Genomic DNA, 18,600 nt, shown 5'->3' with positions numbered 1-18,600 from the left:
ATATTATATGGGCTTAATATTTATACAGCAATATCAATAAGAATATTCTTAACAATAAAACTTTACTTCAAAGTGATTGGCAAAGCACTTTTATCCATGTGATTTTGATTTCTATTTTCTATGAGGGATGCAGGGCAAATATTATTATCCCTACTTAGCAAAACAGAAGATCAAATAAAGCCCAGAATGCTTAAGATTTACCAAGTTTATAGAGGTAGTAAATGGCTTCTCATGCTATTGATGTCTTTACCTGGTGAAACAATTAAATACTATATAATACCTACTCTCCCTTAACAATATACAAGGGCTCTCATTTCAAATCAAGATATTGTGACAGGGACAGTATATTAGTTAAGAGCACAGTCTGTAGAGCCATGCACCCTGGTTTCAAACCTGCTTTCAAGCTCAGCTGCCATGTCATCTTGAAAAGGTAATTTAACACTTCTGTCTCTCAGGTATGATGTTGACAACAGTACTTATATCTGCAGGAGTTATTGAGAAAACTAAATGAGTTAAATCATAAAAAGTACTTCCAGCAATACCTACCACATACTAAATGCTCAATAAATCTTAGCTATTATTACAGAAATATGAGTGACTGGTTTTAATAGCAAATAACATCCTATAACACGGATATAATATAGTCAATTAAACCATTTCCCTACTGAGTCCAGTTTTTGCCATCTGTTTCCTTTCTGAAAAACAAACAAAAAAATGAACAACACTTATAGCTTAAAAGAATCCCAAGTGCCATGTTGGCACAAACTTTTGGAACGAAGAACTCCCAAATACCTCCTGGCCCTGAGCAGGCTCCAGCAGCAACTGCAGTGGCCTGATGCTCCTTCTGAGGTCAGCAGACTTGGTGTGGAAGCCTCCTAAGTACAGGCTATCTCGTGGGACTTTGAGTATTTCCTGCCCGTGATCAGCAACATATTTTCTTGCAGTATTTTGGCAGGTTTGTCCTTGTTCCCAGCCAGAATCAGGAAGTTCAGAAGCACATAAAAACAAACAATACATTAAAACACTTCTCTCAAATTATTCAAAGTTCAAAAAACACAAAAAATTATTCAACGATATTGGGACTTGGTCTGTATTTTATCTTATTAATGATATTTATTCTCACTGACATGTCCATTCTTATTTTACAAACAAATACTTTTCTTGGCAGTGATTTCTACTACATTTTTTTTCCTTGAAGTATATTTAAGTATTAGAAGTGATTAGACAAGGTATCACCATATTTTGCAAAAATGTTTAAGTATTTTCATGATCTGGACTGTTCCATCCTCTGCAATTTTCTAATTATGTCTTATTATTAATATCATTCTTAGGGACTACTACTGAACTTCAGATCAGCATGATTTTTCCCTAAATATTTCTTCCCTTTATTTCAATGACCATAGCTGGATCAATTGGAAGCCAACACTATCAAGTGCTACTTTTCAAAAATGTACCTATTACTTAAGATCCACCTAAATGTCAGCTCCTTAATAAACCCTTCCCAATTTCCCAGCTCTATGTGATGTCCAAAGGAATCCGCTTCATTTCTCTCTACAGTTGCTCAACTAAATCGGAAGAACTTTTTTCAATTATCATTTCACTTACCCTTTCAGCAAGCTCTGTGTGAAAACCATTCTCTCCCTCTTGAATTACTCTTCCAGGACACGACGAGCTCTGAATTTACTCCTACCTCCATGGCTGCGCTTTCTCCTTTTATAGACTTCTCCTCCAGCAAGACAATAAATGTTTCAGCCACTCAGGGCTGATGTTGGGCTCTATTCATTTCTTCATTTTCTAAGCTATTTCATACATGCTTATAGTTTTATTTGATTTATATAAATTTATATCTTCATCTCAGACATTTCCTCTGGGTCTTAGACCCCTATGTCTAATTGCCTACTTGACATTTTTTGCTTGCTTGGAAATCTCAGTAACACTTAAACTCAGTGTGGTCAAAATTGAGTACCATAAACTATTCTCCAAAACATGGTTTGTCTAGATTTTTTTTTCTATGATTAGTATAATCAGTCATCCAGTTATACAAGCCAGAAATCTAGATATTAACCTTGACACTTCCCTCTCCCTCAGCCCTCATGTGCAATTCCTTACCATATGTCAACTCCACTTACTAAATATCTCTAAAATCTATTCACCTCTCTGCCAGTACATCACCCTTTCCAAGCTTCCATCCTTTCTCACCTACTATTAGAGGGATCTCCTAACTACTGTTCTTGCCCCACTCCAATCCATTCTCCATACTACATCTAAAGCCGTTTTTTAATAGCAAATATGATGACATCATCTTGCTCTTAAAGTCATCCAATGGCTTCCTAATTCTCCTGGAATAAAATCAGACTCCTCAGCCTGTCTTACAAAACCGTGATAGCTCTCCAACTTTATTTTATCTATACCTGCCACATCCAATTTGTTCTCTTTGCTATGATGTACTTGGCCTTGTTGTGGTGCCTTACATGTGCCATCGTCCTACCACAGAACCTTTGGCCTTGCACTCCTGCTGCCTGGATTGCTGCACTCAGGGTGATCATATAATGTATGATCCAACTAAAATTCTTTTGAGTGTGAAAGGGACACTATTGCTAATTACACTAGACATGACAACAGGCATAAGTCAAGACTTTTCAGGGAAAATTGAGACATGTTCACTTTAAGATAACTCCTGTTCATTCACCAAATGTCATCTCCTCAAAGAAGTTCAAAACAACCTCCCTGGCAAGGTGAAGTCTATTATAAACTTATTAATACAATATACATATTTTTTATTCCACTATCCAAAGTTGCAATTTGACTTTTACACGTATAATTATTCTATCCAGTAGACTCTAAGCTCCATGAGGCCAAAACTCTTCCAAAGGCTTCTCACCATTGAATCACCTACTAAAAATATCATGTGTCATAAATATAATTTATATTAAATATAATTTATCAAATGGAAGACATGAAATAATTTCTATTTGAGATTAAACTTTGTCTTGATTGTCACAACCCAACATCCAGTTATACAAGACAGAAATCTAAAAATTATCCTTCATAGAGCATCAGACTGGGATGCAGAGGACCCAGGTTTGAAACCCGAGGTTGTTGGCTTAAGCAGGGAATTATCTGGCTTGAGCATGAGCTCACTAGCTTGAGCGCAGGGTCACTGGCTTGAGCATGGGATCATAGATATGACACCATGGCCACTGATTTGAGCCCAAAGGTCGCTGGCCTGCAACCCAAGGTTGTTGCTTGAGCCCAAGGTCGCTGGCTTGAGCAAGGGGTCACTCACTCTGCTGTAGCCCCCCCTGTCAAAGCACATATGAGAAAGCAATCAATGAACAACTAAGGTGCCGCAATGAAGAATTGATGCTTCTCATCTCTCTCCATCCTATCTGTCTGTCTCTATCTGTCCTTCTCTCTGTCTCTGTCTCTGTCACACACACAAAAATAAATAAATAAAATAAAAATTATCCTTGACACCTTCCTCTTGCTCAGCCCAGTATTCAATTTTTTCCTATGTTCATTTTCTTTGTCGCCTTCTCTCTCCTCTCCCTTCTTCTTTCCTCCCTTCTCTCTCTTTGCCTTCTTCCACTCTCTTTCTCCTCCCCTACCTCTCCTGCTGTATATATATTATTTTTCCAGAAGGCTAACACACTCATCAGATTCAAAGGGCATCTTTTCTTAGTAGAAAGTGGTTTCTGAAAAAAAGCCTTGTTAATTTAAATTGTTTGCCTGTAACACAGAAATTTGATTACTGGAGACCTGATGTGAGAGTCTGAATCTCACTCTCAGCCATAGTTCTAAAATGTGAAGACCTTTTAAATGTCAAATTATATTATACTTTTAAATTGAAATTTGAAATTTCACTAAGTGAAATATTTTATTTTTTTAATTTATTTTATTAAGGTGACATTCGTTAATAAAATTATGTAGGTTTCAGATGTATATTACCAAGTGAAGCATTTTAAAAGATTGTTAGGAAGCCACTTGAGATCCAGAAATCTCTTAGTTACTTATCCACATAAAATTATAAAGCCTCACAATGCTTCTGAGAGAGGGACTCAAACCCAAATATCTCAGTTTCATTAAAACTTAGACTCCTTCCAGCTTATAGCATATTTACTTATTTCTATGAGTCTCTTCTAGATCATTAACTGAGTATCGAGACATCTCATGGAGTTTATATTTCCCTTTTCCCCATCTACTTTCCATGACTTTGTATAATGTTTTACATGAGCATTGTTTAAATGAATTAATCTAGGATCTCCTCTGAGCCTGTCCTAGAATTGGACCCTTCACTTACCCAAAAGCTCTACTGACCTGCAACCTAGATCTCTAGGGGCATCCAGACTCCCTGTGGTCTAACCTGCACCACCAGGAACTCATTCATCCCTGAGTTGCAGTCCACCGCCCCCCTGTTCACTGGGCTTATAACGCTGTTGTGAAGAAGCCCTTGGCTACCCATCCAGGATTCTTCAGGACATAGCTTTGGTTCTGACTTTTATTAACGCAGACAGAGAGAGGAGAAACACTGCATGGGATGATTGAGAAAATGATGAATAACGTCATGGGTGATCAGTCCTTACCACTGTTGTGGAGAATGGAGACTGTGGCCCAGTGGAACAATAGTTTGGAGAGCTAGAGCTCCCTGAGGCCAAGTGGCTTCTGATTCCAGGTCAGTCATTTATAAGCTCTGTGCGGTCCTCAGTGCAGTGATCTGCACACCTGCCTCAGGGGCATGGTTATGAGGACCTCACCAGCTTCTACATACACAGTCGCTAAAACAGTTCCTGACTTAGAAATCCTCCTAAATAATACTATTATGGGGGAGAGAGGTGGAGGAAGGGCACAAATCTCACAACAGTAACAAACTATGAATATTAGTTACTGTTTTTTGAGTGCCAACAATGTGCCAGGCAGTGTGTGTGTGTGTGTGTGTGTGTGTGTGTGTGTGTGTGTGTGAGATGCCTTTATTAAAAAAAAAAAACACCTTGCTTTGGTGAGATTCTGGTGATAAAAAGCATTATCGCAGAAATAAGTGGAAAATGTACACGCTTCCACTGGTATTTTCATTACTTAAGACAGACCCAGATCACATATTCCCTAAAATAACTCCCTAAATTATTCCCCTTCTTCTCAGTCTTTGTAAGAAGACATGTTCTTTGTGTTCTTTTAAGTTCTTTTACAGCTTCATAGAATTCTCCTTAGGCATTCCTGCTGCTTCTTGTTCAATATCATTTTTTATTAGACTCCTGTTTTTCTGGTGATTAAAACGTTTTTCTCTCATTTTTCCTCTGTAAAACCATCAAGCTGAAGAATGTCTAGTCTGAGTCATACCTTCCTTACCTGCTTTAAAAAATAAAGGCACTGTGATCTAATATTCACTTTGACAGCGTCCAAGTCCCAAAATGCCAATTTGTCACAAGTACTGAATAATTCTAACCTAAAGCTGCAACATAGTATAGCGTTTAGAGGCTCTGACTTGATGAAATTTCCTTTTTCTCTGACTTTGATATAAAGAACAAGGTTTTTACGAAGAGAATAAAGAAATAACTTTCTTTCACATGCACGGAAAACTTTATTTTGTCTCTTTTGCCAAAAGTGTGGTTTTTGGACAACTAATTCCAGGCTTCTCTCTTTCCTACACGCAAGGCTCTCTCAGGGACAGCCCAGGAGTACACAATTAGTGCAAGAGATCAATGGACAGGAAGCCTCCTACCGAGCCAGGTCAGCACGTAGCCCTTAGCGCACAGACAGGCTCAGACTCTCTCAAGAAAGTAATGCAGAATTGAACCTCCAGATGAGAAATTTGGTTCCAATCAGCCATCGTGGATCTCCTGCAAGCTCACTGCACTCGGAACAGTCATCTCTGCCTGAGTTATCTCAACTGGCTGCCTGTACTATCCCATAAATCTATGGCATGATTAAATTGCACAAACTTCCTCCTCTTTGTTGGGCTAGATAAACATCTTTGGAGAAATAATTCACTTTGCTAATTGAGAGTAGTCATCTGAAATATTCAAAGCTGCCAGATGAGGCAGTGCAGCATGGTGAAAGTTCTCATCTGCGATCTGGGGATCTGCGCTCGCTCTGCCTTCGTTCTGCAAGTTTGCGGCAGCGACATGAATGAGTACCGTCTAAGAGAGGCCCAAGGGATGCCTTTGGCGAGAGTGCCCTCTCTCCCACTAGGTTTGGGCTGCTCCAGGACTGCGTCTTTGTCCCACCACCAGTATCTGTGAGTCTCTGTGCCGTTACCATTATCCTCTTCATTCGTCTCAGATGCAGCAGGAGCGTAGACGCTCCTACTGCTCTGTCCCCTTCTTCCCTCCTTCCCCACCCTGGAGTGACCTTGACACCACCATTGGGGCCAGAGTCTGGTTCTTGTCATGGGGCCCGTGTTTCAGCCACTGTAAGTTGTCATCGCCATCAGAGTTTCTGCTCTCTTTGCCAGTTACATAAGAGGCCACATAACGTCTGCTCCCTGCACAAGCTTTTATTAAACAGAGACAGCCCGCGAGGCCAAGTGGGCAAGAGGTACATCCCAGAACCGCGTCCCCTGGGAGGGCGAGTGGCTGTCTCCAGGTCTTGGCTCCTGGAGCCAAACAGCTCAGCTCTCTGCCTGTGTTTGCAGCCTTAAATACTCAAGGACGACATGTTATGTTTTCAGCCCAAAGGGGCAAACGAGAAGCAGCCCTTTCAAAATAAGAATTCCCCTGCTGTTTGTTTCATTTTGGCACACAATACGAACAGACTGAGGACAGGACCGAGCTGTCAACGCTTCCTACCCCGCTTCCACTGCACCTTTCATTTGCCAGAAAGAAAGTTGCTGAAGTTAAACAAGGGCCCAATGAATAGTCAAAATAATTGTTTAGCTTGGATATAAGGCCTTAGGTAAATAGATGATTGCCTGAGACCTCGGCCAGTGAAAGCAGTGCAGCAGGACGCCACTTGTTCTGTTCATAGGACATCAGCCAGTAGCCTCTGCTCCTCCGGGGACTGTTGTTACTGAATTATTTCTCTCTTCCCACAAGCATATTGAAGCAATTTAGTGTCAGAAGGGTTTCATGAAAGCGAGGAGAAGGAGCAAGATCTTTCTATATTATAAATAGGTACTTAAAACCCTAATTTTACCAGAGTAGAGCTTTCAGTTAAATAGCATGCTCGAGATATGAAACGTCTGGTTCCTTGGGAAATTTCTAATCTGCTTTGTTAGCCCGCTTAAAACTGTCCTGCCTCCTGCTTTACTATTTCTTTTTAACATGATTTAATCCTTTTCTAAAACAACTATTTACTACCTCCAAAGGCCCTTATTAGGTTTATGAGTAATTTGCTTCAAGACTGTAATTGTAGTTATGGACCAGCACGAAAGGAAACATTTGGGTGTTATGGGTTTTATCGTTATTGCTGCTGTTTATTTGTTTTGTTCTGTTTGTTTGTTTAGGTAGTTTTGCTAGCAGCTTGTTTCGTGGTTATTGGTCTCTTTTTCCCAAAAGTGAGGTTGCATCATAAAAAGTCTATTTCATTAAGAGTTTGAGTGAATTAGTTGCTAGGGAATTTCAGTTTTGCTGAATAACATTTTTAATAATTGCTCTCCATTTATTTTTTGAAAATAATAGATGCTCTGTTCATCCAGAACAGGATCTGGTGGTCTTATTCTACAGCCCGTTTCCTCTAGACTGTTATTTAAATAAATTCCTATCTGATTGACTCTTGCATTCATCAAGGTGGTATATTCCTCCAGTATTCAGTTTTCAGGAATCATGATAAATATATATTTGGTTTGCTGGCAAATAGCAATCAAAGATATATTTGGGTACTAAAAAGTTAATGGTTAACTGATTATATAATTTTTTTATCCTAATAATATAAGAGACTGGGTAAGAATATGGAATTTAGAGCCAATTTTCAGTTTGAGCTCAAGCTCCACATTTATTAGCCCTGTCTCAGACAAAATATCAATTTTCCATGGAGGCTTCAGTTTCCTCATCTGTAAATAGTCTAATAATAATAATACCTACTTCATTGGGTTGTTGGATAGATGATATGAGAAAATGCGTGTAAAATGCTAAGCACAGTGTAAGTATTCAATAAATGTTAGTTATCGTGTTATTCTCATGCACCTTATAATTTCCTCACAACGACCCTTTGGAGAAGGCAAAACTGCTACAATTATGCTAATTTAAATATTAGAAAACTGGACCTCAAAATGATTATTAATTTGCCTGAGGCCACCCAAGATGGTGAAATACTGATCCTCTCAGCAACCGGAGTTCCCTGTTCCTAGCATCTCACTCTCTTTTTATCCATCCTGCCACGTGATGCTGTCTCCTCTCGGTTTCTCCAAATCTAAAGTCTTACCTGATAGTGGGCCTCCTCTGCTTTATACTCTCAGATGGATAAATGGAATAAATTCTGGCAGAGGTTTTAAAACTTACCTTGATATTATACAGAAGTTTTCTGGGAACATAGTGTCCTCAGGACTACATAACCAGTATGAACTCTTTGGTAATACTGAGAGAAAAAAAATACTAGTAGAGAAATGACTTCCAATTGGTGAGTCTGAAACCCCTGGGAGAAGCCCAAAAGTATGACACACCTGGTCAACAAATCCACAAGCCCCGCAGGCTTCATAAACCAAGGTAGCATAGCCTCATCTATGCGTAGTTCTTTAAGTATATGTCTAGTTTACTGCCATTCATGAAATATAACATCATCTGAAGGCAGTATTGAATTTGTTATATCATTTTAACATACTGTATTATCTCATTGGCTATTAAAAGCACTTTTATCATGTGCAGTCTGTGATTTTTTTTTAAACCAGCTGTGCACAGTCTATAAGGTTAGAAACCAATGGTATTATGGAGAGAGCTCTGTCTATGAAGTTTAACAACCTAGATTTAAGGACTAGCTCTGCTAATTATAAATTTAAAGCACCATAAAGTCAGGCAGTCAATTAAAGTCAATAGACATCTACTGAGTGTCTTTAAAGGACCTGAGCCCTGAGCTGGGGCTAGGAAGATGGGTAGCAATCCTTCACTTTCTTCTCTGAGCCTTTCTTTTCTCAGCTATCAAATAAGGGGAATAATAGTGACGCTCTTCATAGGGCTGTTGTGAGGATCTAATGAGATCAACAAGAAAATAAATAGACTGTGAGGTTTGTGAATGTGCTCTGTAAACTCTGGTAACAGAGGTTACCCAAGACAGCTGCTGAGGAGAGGTAAACCCTTCAACTCCTCCCTGTGGCTTCCCTCTCACTATTGACCATCCAGGAATTTATCAAACGCTAACAGCATTCCCTTTGGATGTCACATTATATTTGTATTTTAAATATACTTTTCCATCTTCTCCCCTTTCTCCTCCCACTTCACTATACTCCACAAATTGTAACATTTTTTAATATCAATATGTCATGCCTGACCTGTGGTGGCGCAGTGGATAAAGCGTCGACCTGGAACACTGAGATCGCTAATCAAAACCCCGGGCTTGCCTGGTCAAGGCACATATGGGAGTTGGTGCTTTCTGCTCCTTCCCCCTTCTCTCTCTCTCTCCTTTCTAAAATGAATAAATAAGTAAATAATCTAAAACTATCAATATGTCACTACAGTATCAGATTATACAAAACACTAAACAAGGCACAAATATAAAATTCAAAGTAGAGAATAGCTTAAGGGCTCAGAGCTTGCAGTTGATTAGCCCAAGTATACACAAGGCCCAAGGCCCATCTGAGAGGGACATCTGCAACACTTCAGTTGCATGCGTTATCACCACTGAGGATCTTACCCAGGCCCTGGGTTGGGAAGAAGGCTTGTTCCCCCTCTCCACTCGCAGACTGAGGCCCCATGTCACCTCACGTCTGGAAAAGAGTTGTTTCTGGGAATGGACCCATTCCTGGTGGAGGAATCTGCTCCTGGTTCAGATGTTTCAGAAATATATCAGGTCTTATGTATTTTTACCTCTCTTCTGATTTCATGCTATATGTACTAAGTGGGAAACTGGTCTTACTAAATTTTTTTGTCCACGGAAGACATTCACGTAGAATCTGCTCGGTCCAGACCACACACAAAGCACGATGGAGAAATGCCGAATATGTACTACGCATCATCGCTGCTTTGCAGGAGTGTAGAAGGAAGTAAATTCAGCATCTATTGCCAGGAAGCAAGTGTTGTTTTATAGTCTCCAACCAATGACACCGTCAAGTGAAGCAGTTGAGGCTCAGAGCCTGCTTTATCCAAAGTCTACACTATTCCCAAGTCCAGGCTCTCTCTCTCTCCCCTCCACTTCATTACCTCCCTTGGTTTGGAAGGCAAGACACAAACCAAACAGGAAAGTGAATACGGACATTGAAAGAAACCTGCAAATAAATAGTAGAGACTCTACAGACCATTCTGTGTCCAAGGGAGACTAAGTGTGTGAAGGGCCCGGCGCTCGGCTGGCCTTCCTCTGCGCAGATCCTGAAGCAGATGAATGATCCCAGCCGGGGAGCAAGGGAAGTGGGTGGCAGTCAGAGCACAGCTGTGCCAGGTCCACGAGAAATGACACTGTGAGTGATTAAACTTCTAATAAGAATAAAAGCTATAATCCCAGTACACCATTTGTCCTTTCAAGTTAAGATGCTTCATCTTTATGGGCCCTTGGAAGTACAGAAAGGCTATAGAAACTTTGTAGATGGTAAAATTTTCACAGACCCATCTTCCAGGCATATATAAAAGAGAACGCGGCTTCCTTTCTTAGAGCTCTGCCAAGTTCATTACTGCTTAGCATTCATAAAATATCCCTCCCTACCTGGCACTTTCTTAGGCAAGGTGATATTTGCTGTTGGTTCCAGTGACATGAGTGGGTAAGAGGATTTACAGTGGAAAAGTGAATACATTTGGCAACAGTTTCAAACGTTTGTTCGGATCTTCTGTTTTCTAGGAGATGTACGACTAAGGGGTCAGACAGGGGTTCCTGCTGAACGCCGCGGCTCCTACCCATTCATTGACTTCCGCCTACTTAACAGTGAGTAATCAAGTGTACCTGGGAAGGAACAAACATTTTCCTTTAAAAAAAAAAATCTCACTTCCCTCTGAACTTCAAAACCTTCCAAGGGCTGCCTTCCTTCCTCCCTCTCTCCCCTCCTAAGTGGAACTTAACCCTTTGTCTTTAGATTTCCTCACTAGTGAAGTCATTCTGACCCTGCCCTCTCAAAGATTGGAGAGGAAAAGAGTGGCAAATGAGATCGTGTCAGTTTTAAAAATGTAAAGCTTAAAACTGAAGCCCTCTGCAAAAATAAAACAAAAACAAAACATTGTTTTCATTAGCTGGCACATCCTTTTCCACCTCCAGCCGTTAGACTGGATAAAATTCTATTTTATTTGTAAAACCCTACAGGGAAACCTGCTCGAGAGCTGCCCTTAGTAACCTATCCATTATGAATTCTCCCTCCTCTATCTAAGCTAAGTCCCTGAGGTTCATTCTTGCATTTCTGGTATAAAAAAAAAATACTCTTCAGCACAGTGAGCTCCCTTCATCTGCACTTGCTAAATGTGAAAAAATAAAAGAAGAAACCAAGGTTACAGAAAATATAATGTAGAAGTAAAATAGTCCATATTGAAAAGAGGCTCTCCATTTATTTACTGCCTCAAAAGTTTATTTATTTCTGCCTTTCCCCTTCATATATCATTTCTCATTTGATGTTTTGCTCAACCTCTGGTTCATAATTCTTTTCATTTCAAATTCCTTTGGAAATCCAAACCAGTGACCAGTCACCCCTCCAGATTTCATATCTCCTGATGATCAGAATCCTCCTTCACTTGACTCAGGCGTGGGGGGCAGAAAGTGTATAAATCTCACAATGAACCCTCAGGTTTTCCGGGTTTGGTTCTCACATCACTTCCGATCTATAGATTGCCAAGTGCTGGGTTGCACCCACAGAGTATTAGTTTTCTTTGGCATAAACATGTTCAGCTAAAGGGGTAATCTGATTTACCTAATCCTCTGGAAAGTACTAGGAGAAGTTCGAACTGGCTATGTCTGATCCTTAGATCCTTGAAAGGCCAACCAGGGACACGTGTGTATGTCTAGATTGTTAACCTCCTGTATCAATTGTGCAATATCTGTTTCCTCAGCTCTTTCAGGGACACAGAGACTCGAGTAACTCTTTCCATACTCCAGACAACCTCTGCCACCCAAACCCCTCATTTTAGAAGAACTGAGTCACTGATCAATGCAATGTTAAACACAGCCTGTGGTGAGGTCAGACAGTTCCTCCTTGCACTTCTCATGACTCCGAGTGGGCTGTTCCAGATATTCCTTGAATATTCCCTTTGGCAGTCTCTAGACTGTATGAATTTGCAGGTACTAGGCATGTAGTTCCAACAAGCAGGATGGGAATGAACAAGGAGTCCAGACCAGAGCTCTCTATAGCATCACATACTGAGTCTCAGGGAGAGAAATTAACGAAAAAGTCTCTCTTTTTTTTTTTTTAATTATTTTATTTTTTTAATGGGGTGACATCAATAAATCAGGATACATATATTCAAAGATAACAAGTCCAGGTTATCTTGTCATTCAATTATGTTGCATACCCACCACCCAAAGTCAGATTGTCCTCTGTCACCTTCTATCTTGTTTTCTTTGTGCCCCTCCCCACCCCCTTTCCCTCTCCCATTCCCCCCTCCCCCCCATAACCACCACACTCTTATCAATGTCTCTTAGTTTCACTATTATGTCCCACCTACATATGGAATAATACAGTTCCTGGTTTTTTCTGATTTACTTATTTCGCTTTGTATCATGTTATCAAGATCCCACCATTTTGCTGTAAATGATCCGATGTCATCATTTCTTATGGCTGAGTAGTATTCCATAGTGTATATGTGCCACATCTTCTTTATCCAGTCATCTATTGATGGGCTTTTTGGTTGTTTCCATGTCCTGGCCACTGTGAACAATGCTGCAATAAACATGGGGCTGCATGTGTCTTTACGTATCAATGTTTCTGAGTTTTTGGGATATATACCCAGTAGAGGGATTGCTGGGTCATAAGGTAGTTCTATTTTCAGTTTTTTGAGGAACCACCATACTTTCTTCCATAATGGTTGTACTACTTTACATTCCCACCAACAGTGTATGAGGGTTCAAAAGTCTCTTTTCTATAACAGAATATTTCACCTCTGCGTCATAGGTTTGTGTAACCTTGAATTTTTTTCATTAGCTTGTTTTAATTTTGTAAGCTGAAAGAAACACTGGGAAAACATAGAAAAATGAACAGAAACTCGACTCAGATAATAGTTCACTGTTAGTCACCATGTAACACACAGCGTACAAGCAGGTGCCATCCGGTCACCTCTCTGCTGTCGATTCTTCAGGAACTGCCCAGTGAGTGGCTGGACTCCACTCCCACCTCCTTCCCCTGGCCCAGGATGTTCTCTGTCCTCCCACCCCCACTCTACCCCACCTGCTGTTCATGTGCCTCTCCCCTCTGAGTGACCATATTGTCTATTCATCCTGAAATTCCCTTTCTCTTCTGCTCAGCATTCCACTCAGAATAACTCTTTCACTCTTGTCTCTTTACCAGTTACACATGCAAAGAAATATTAATTTGCCTTTACTGCATTTTGCTTTATAAATAGTATCGATTTTTTTCTCCCTCAGTGTATAAAACACAACCCAAAATAGACTTCAGGATCCTAAAGGACCTTTTTTTACAGTTACTGAGCATCCAATATCCATTGTTAATTTACCAATTAGATTAAAGGGTGCTCTCAGAAAGTTATATTAAGTAATTATAAATGTCAATCAGCTCTTACATTAAACTGAATAGCTTAAATAGGACAGAAGCCCTCTGAGCTATTTCTTTTCTATGGCATTATCCATTTCATTGTCTAACACCCCAAATACCTTGTTAGCGAGACTAGAACCACAATTTCCTGTGGTTACTCTCCACAATTTCCTAACTTAGTCTGCAATCAAACAGCTTGTCACCAGGTCGCAGAGGTATGTAGTACATCCAGTCACATAGTGACTTATAGTATATGTCATATCTCCTGATATTTAATGTACACTCTATTTAATACTTATTCATGTTCTTGTGGTTTGCCTGAGTTATTGCCATGTGCTTTCTACCTAACGGGAAACATTTTAAACATAACTTTATAAAAATAAATCTTTAAGAAACATTTTCTCATAATTTTTTTCTGCACAAAACATGATTGCAATTCTACACAGTTAGTACCAAACTAGTTTAAAGTGAGTTTTTGAATATCATTCACCATTATTTTTTCCCCAAGTATAGGTAGACACCCAAGACCTTATTTTCCTTAGGCATTTGCAGTTTTGCTAACATTTGTTGGACTTTTATGTATGTATATATTTATTTATATATTTTTTTGAGAGAGAGAGAGAGGAAGAGAGATGAGAAACATCAACTCGTAGTTGTGGCACTTTAGTTCAGTGATTGCTTCTCACACGTGTATTGATGGGGGAGCGCCAGCTAACACAGCAACCCCTTGCTCAAGCTGACAATCTTGGGCTTCAATCCAGAGACCTTTGGGCTCAAGCCAGCGACCATGGGATCGTGTCAATGATCCCATACTCAAGCCAGTTACCTCTGGGTTTCAAACCTGGGTCCTCAGCATCCCGGGTTGACCCTCTATCCACTGTACCACCACTGGTAAGACTGTTGGACTTATTTTTTTAACCATTTATAAGAAACACTGAATCCCATGGCCTCTACTTGCAGTGTCTGCATCCCTGCAGCCTGCCTTCCAAAATGGTTAGTGAAACTCACATGGCTGCCATTTTCTGTCCAAAGTGCTCCCGGGGGCTTCCCCCCTATCATCTACTCACCATATGCCTTGAATGGCTGGGACACACACAACAAAAATGTACATTAAATAGTAAGGCTCGTTGCATATCTCCATTGGTCCCGGTAGCCATGACTCCAGCTTGTCACAGCAGATCAGGAGATGTCAGAATTGCTATCTAAAAAATAAAATAAAAATTCCTTCTATCAGAACAAAGTTTCTAAATACTAAAACAGACAACTAGATTGGGGTGGGCAAACGACAGCTAATGTACCAAATCTGGACCTCACCCCTGCCTGTTTTCTAAATAAGATTTCTTGTTGCAATGTTACTTACAATAGCCAAGATTTGGAAGCAGCCCAAATGCCCATCAGTAGATGAGTGGATAAAAAGGTGTGGTATATTTACACAATGGAATACTACTCAGCCATAAAAAGGAAAGAAATCTTACCTTTTGTGACAGCATGGATGGACCTGGATATTATTATACTAAGTGAAATTAGCCAGTCAGAGAAAGACAAGTACCATATGATTCTACTTATATGTGGAATCTAATGAACAAAATAAATTAACAAACAAAATAGAAACAGATTCATAGATACAGGAGAACAGACTGACAGCTGTCAGAGAAGACAGGGTAAGGGCTAGGTGGAAAAGGTAAAGAGATTAAGCAAAAACAAAACAGACAACATGGTGATTATGAGAAGAGGAGTGGGGAGAGGGAGGAGAGAGGAAAGAGAGGATAAATGAGTGACTGCAGGACACTTGACTTTGAGTGGTGAACACACAGTGTAGTGTACAGGTGGTGTATTATAGAACTGTACACCTGCAATCTTCATAAAAGTATGTCACCCCAATAAACTCAATAAATTATTTTAAACTGGGGGAAAAAGGATTCCATCTGAACACAGCCATGCCCACTCATTTACATATTATCTACAGCTGCTTTCACTCTGCAATGGCAGAGTGCTTACAACAAAGACCAAAGATACAGCCCACAAAGCCAAAAATATTTACCATATGACCCTTTCAAGAAAGTGCCATTACTTTGCTTTTAAGAATAACTCACACTGATTAAATTTAAATAAGACAGAAGTATAAACGGAAAGGGCACCTCTCTTGCTCATCCAGACTTTAGATTACACAATTATAATTTCAGTTTCACAAATGTTTTTCTGAAGATTTTCCCTTCCTGTATTTCTGAGGGCACAGTACTACCACGACCATGTACTTACTGTCTACATAATAAGTGACAATATATGTCTGGTTTGCCTGGCATAGTACTAGCTTGCACCTGTTGTCCAGGCATACTTCTAAATAATGCTACCTTTCACTTTCAAAATATCCTGGTTTGAACAATAAATTACCTGGCCAGTGGGTAATATAGTTTTTTCCAAAAAAGGGTACTTTGAGACAACTATCAAATATCACCTGCATTCTAGAAATGAAGATGAAGAAAATCTTCCTAATAAGAGATCTCTCCGTATCCACCCACTTGTCTATTCATCAATATGTAGCATGAAGTTACTTGTTAACAGCCAGCTGCATTTCCTGTTTATATTTCAAACAATTTAGAAAGGGGGCATCTCTATAAACTTTTAGAAGCTTCTCTGCATAATTAGCGGAAAACTATGGCTTCTGCACCATTGTGTGGCACACAGGAACCACAGATCTCTCAGAGAACAGTTATCACTACACCTAAGCATGCAGGGGCAGAACAGAGTGAGAAAAAAGGGTGACACTTAATTTTATTGCACATAAGAGAACTGGAGGAGGGCAGGAAGAACAGAAATATAATGACTCCATTATACCTATGCCAACTCCTGCAGATTTATTTCATTCATTAACTCTGTTGGCTGCGGGGGTGGAGTGATATGAGAGGAAAACATGTAGGGAAGGGTGTTCAGAAAGATGCGTGGCCACAGAGGTGAATGCCACGAAAGCAATTACAGTTCTCTGCGGAACAGGTGCTACAGCAGCTCCTTCTACATCTTTCTCTCCTGGTTTCATACAATCAGTGGCCTCGGTAGATAATGACTGGGTGCCGATGTTCCCCTGGCAACCATTTCAGACCAACACAATGCGATTGCCACGCTCTTCGCTCAGCAAAGGGAGTGACAGACGAAGCCAATGTTCCCAGGGACGGAGGAGCCCGAAGGAAAGAATCAGCTTCAGCAGAGGCTGCAGGGCTCCGGTATCAGCCGTGACGGAGAGCCTGCAGCTCCAGCCCAGCCCCGGGGCTTTGCGGCAGTGGGGTAATTGGCTCTGTGGCTTTTCCTGTGGCTTAATTTGCTAATCTTGATCTTTAAGGTTCTATTCTTCCAGAGCTGCCTGCCCACATACAGCCATTTTAGCGACATAAGCATGAGGTAATTTTAGTGTAGCTACAAAAATATTTTCCTTCGCTTATTATTTCTAGAACTAATATTTACAAACACACACACACACACGTACACACACATGTATATTCGAGTCTCTTAGACCTCATAAAAGGTATAAGTGACCTAGAGACTCAAATACTATTCTAACAGCTGCCATATAACATACATATTACACCCTGAAGAAAGATAAAATACTTTCACAGAAAAAGAAAAGAAAAACCATCAACCAAAACCCATGCCATATGTAACCGTCTGGTGCGGTTACATCTTAAAGATGGAGAGGCAATTTTGCTTACAAACCTCGTTTCCTAAGAGAGAATTCTACGCAGATGATGACAGCCTTTCAGCAATCTTAAAGATAACTTTTGACATTACCTACGAGAACCACACAAAATGTAAAGAACCTAAACTGAAATGTGATGGGATGAGATATTGTTTAAGGGTACAAACTTGTACCTAGTCGATAAATAAGTCCCAGAGATCTAATGTCCAGCATAGTGATTCTAGCCGACAGTACCCAATTGTAACTTTCAAAGTTGCTATGAGATCTTTATTGTTTTCATCACAAAAATGAAGTGATAATTTTGTGACCTAAAAAAGGTGTTAAGCAATGCTACAGCGGCAATCTTATTGCAGTATACAAATCAATCAAATCAACATGTCCTATACTTTAAACTTACACGATGTTGTATGTCAACTATATTTCAATAAAGAGGTAAAAAGAAAAAGAGAACATCCTTTTAAAAATATTACTGGGTGACTTGAAAGAAGTGGTGCCGCGGGGGTGATATCCCACCTCCCTCAAAGCCTTGAGCCCCAGCCCTGTGCTCCCCAGGCATACAAGGAACCAGCTGGGACTCAGACTTCTTGTGAGTGCCCAGGTAACACCCCACAATTCCCAAGTTCAATATTTGCCTTCCTGTAGAAGAAAGGCCAGGCACTGGTTGTGGTCGTGGTGCTTTCTGGCTCACCTGGACCATGTTCCATGATGTACACTCAGGATTTCGGGCTGCCAGCTCCCAGCACTTCTGATGCAGAAGTGTCAGACCAGGAGGGTGGTTAGCCACCGAAACACCACTGCACTGCAGAAGACAGACTTAATGGTGTCCTCACCATTTCATCCATTCCTTGCCACTACTCACCAGTGGCCATCGATGGCACGTTGCCTGGGGTAAGCATTGTTCCAGGAGTTACAAAGGTGAATGAGACATAGCCACTGCCTTTGAGGAATTCACAGAGACACAAGCAACTCTATTTTAATGTAATGTGATACATCTACTAATATGTGCATATATGACAAAAGTATACATGATGTGAGAAACACATATATGTATACAGGATTCAGAAGAAAAGCCATTAACTTAGGGAACATTGAGGAAGGGAATAATTAATTTTGTCTTGGAAAATTAGAGAAGACTTTCTGGAATCAATAAAAC

General features: G+C 40.2%; 1 protein-coding gene across 4 annotated transcripts in view; it reads left to right on the top strand.

The window, feature by feature from the left end:
* PDE7B (phosphodiesterase 7B) overlaps window positions 1-18,600 on the top strand; it is a 333,453-nt gene that overhangs the window by 246,033 nt on the left and 68,820 nt on the right. For all 4 annotated transcript variants that reach the window (XM_066373165.1, XM_066373164.1, XM_066373168.1 and 1 more), the window contains one exon: window positions 10,912-10,995. In XM_066373165.1, the coding sequence (XP_066229262.1) occupies window positions 10,912-10,995 (84 nt within the window). The remainder of the gene's footprint in view (window positions 1-10,911; window positions 10,996-18,600) is intronic.

Source organism: Saccopteryx leptura, chromosome 3 (assembly GCF_036850995.1).
Source record: "Saccopteryx leptura isolate mSacLep1 chromosome 3, mSacLep1_pri_phased_curated, whole genome shotgun sequence".
NCBI classification, from domain to species: domain Eukaryota; kingdom Metazoa; phylum Chordata; class Mammalia; order Chiroptera; family Emballonuridae; genus Saccopteryx; species Saccopteryx leptura.
This window is presented reverse-complemented; position numbering and strand designations above follow the sequence as displayed.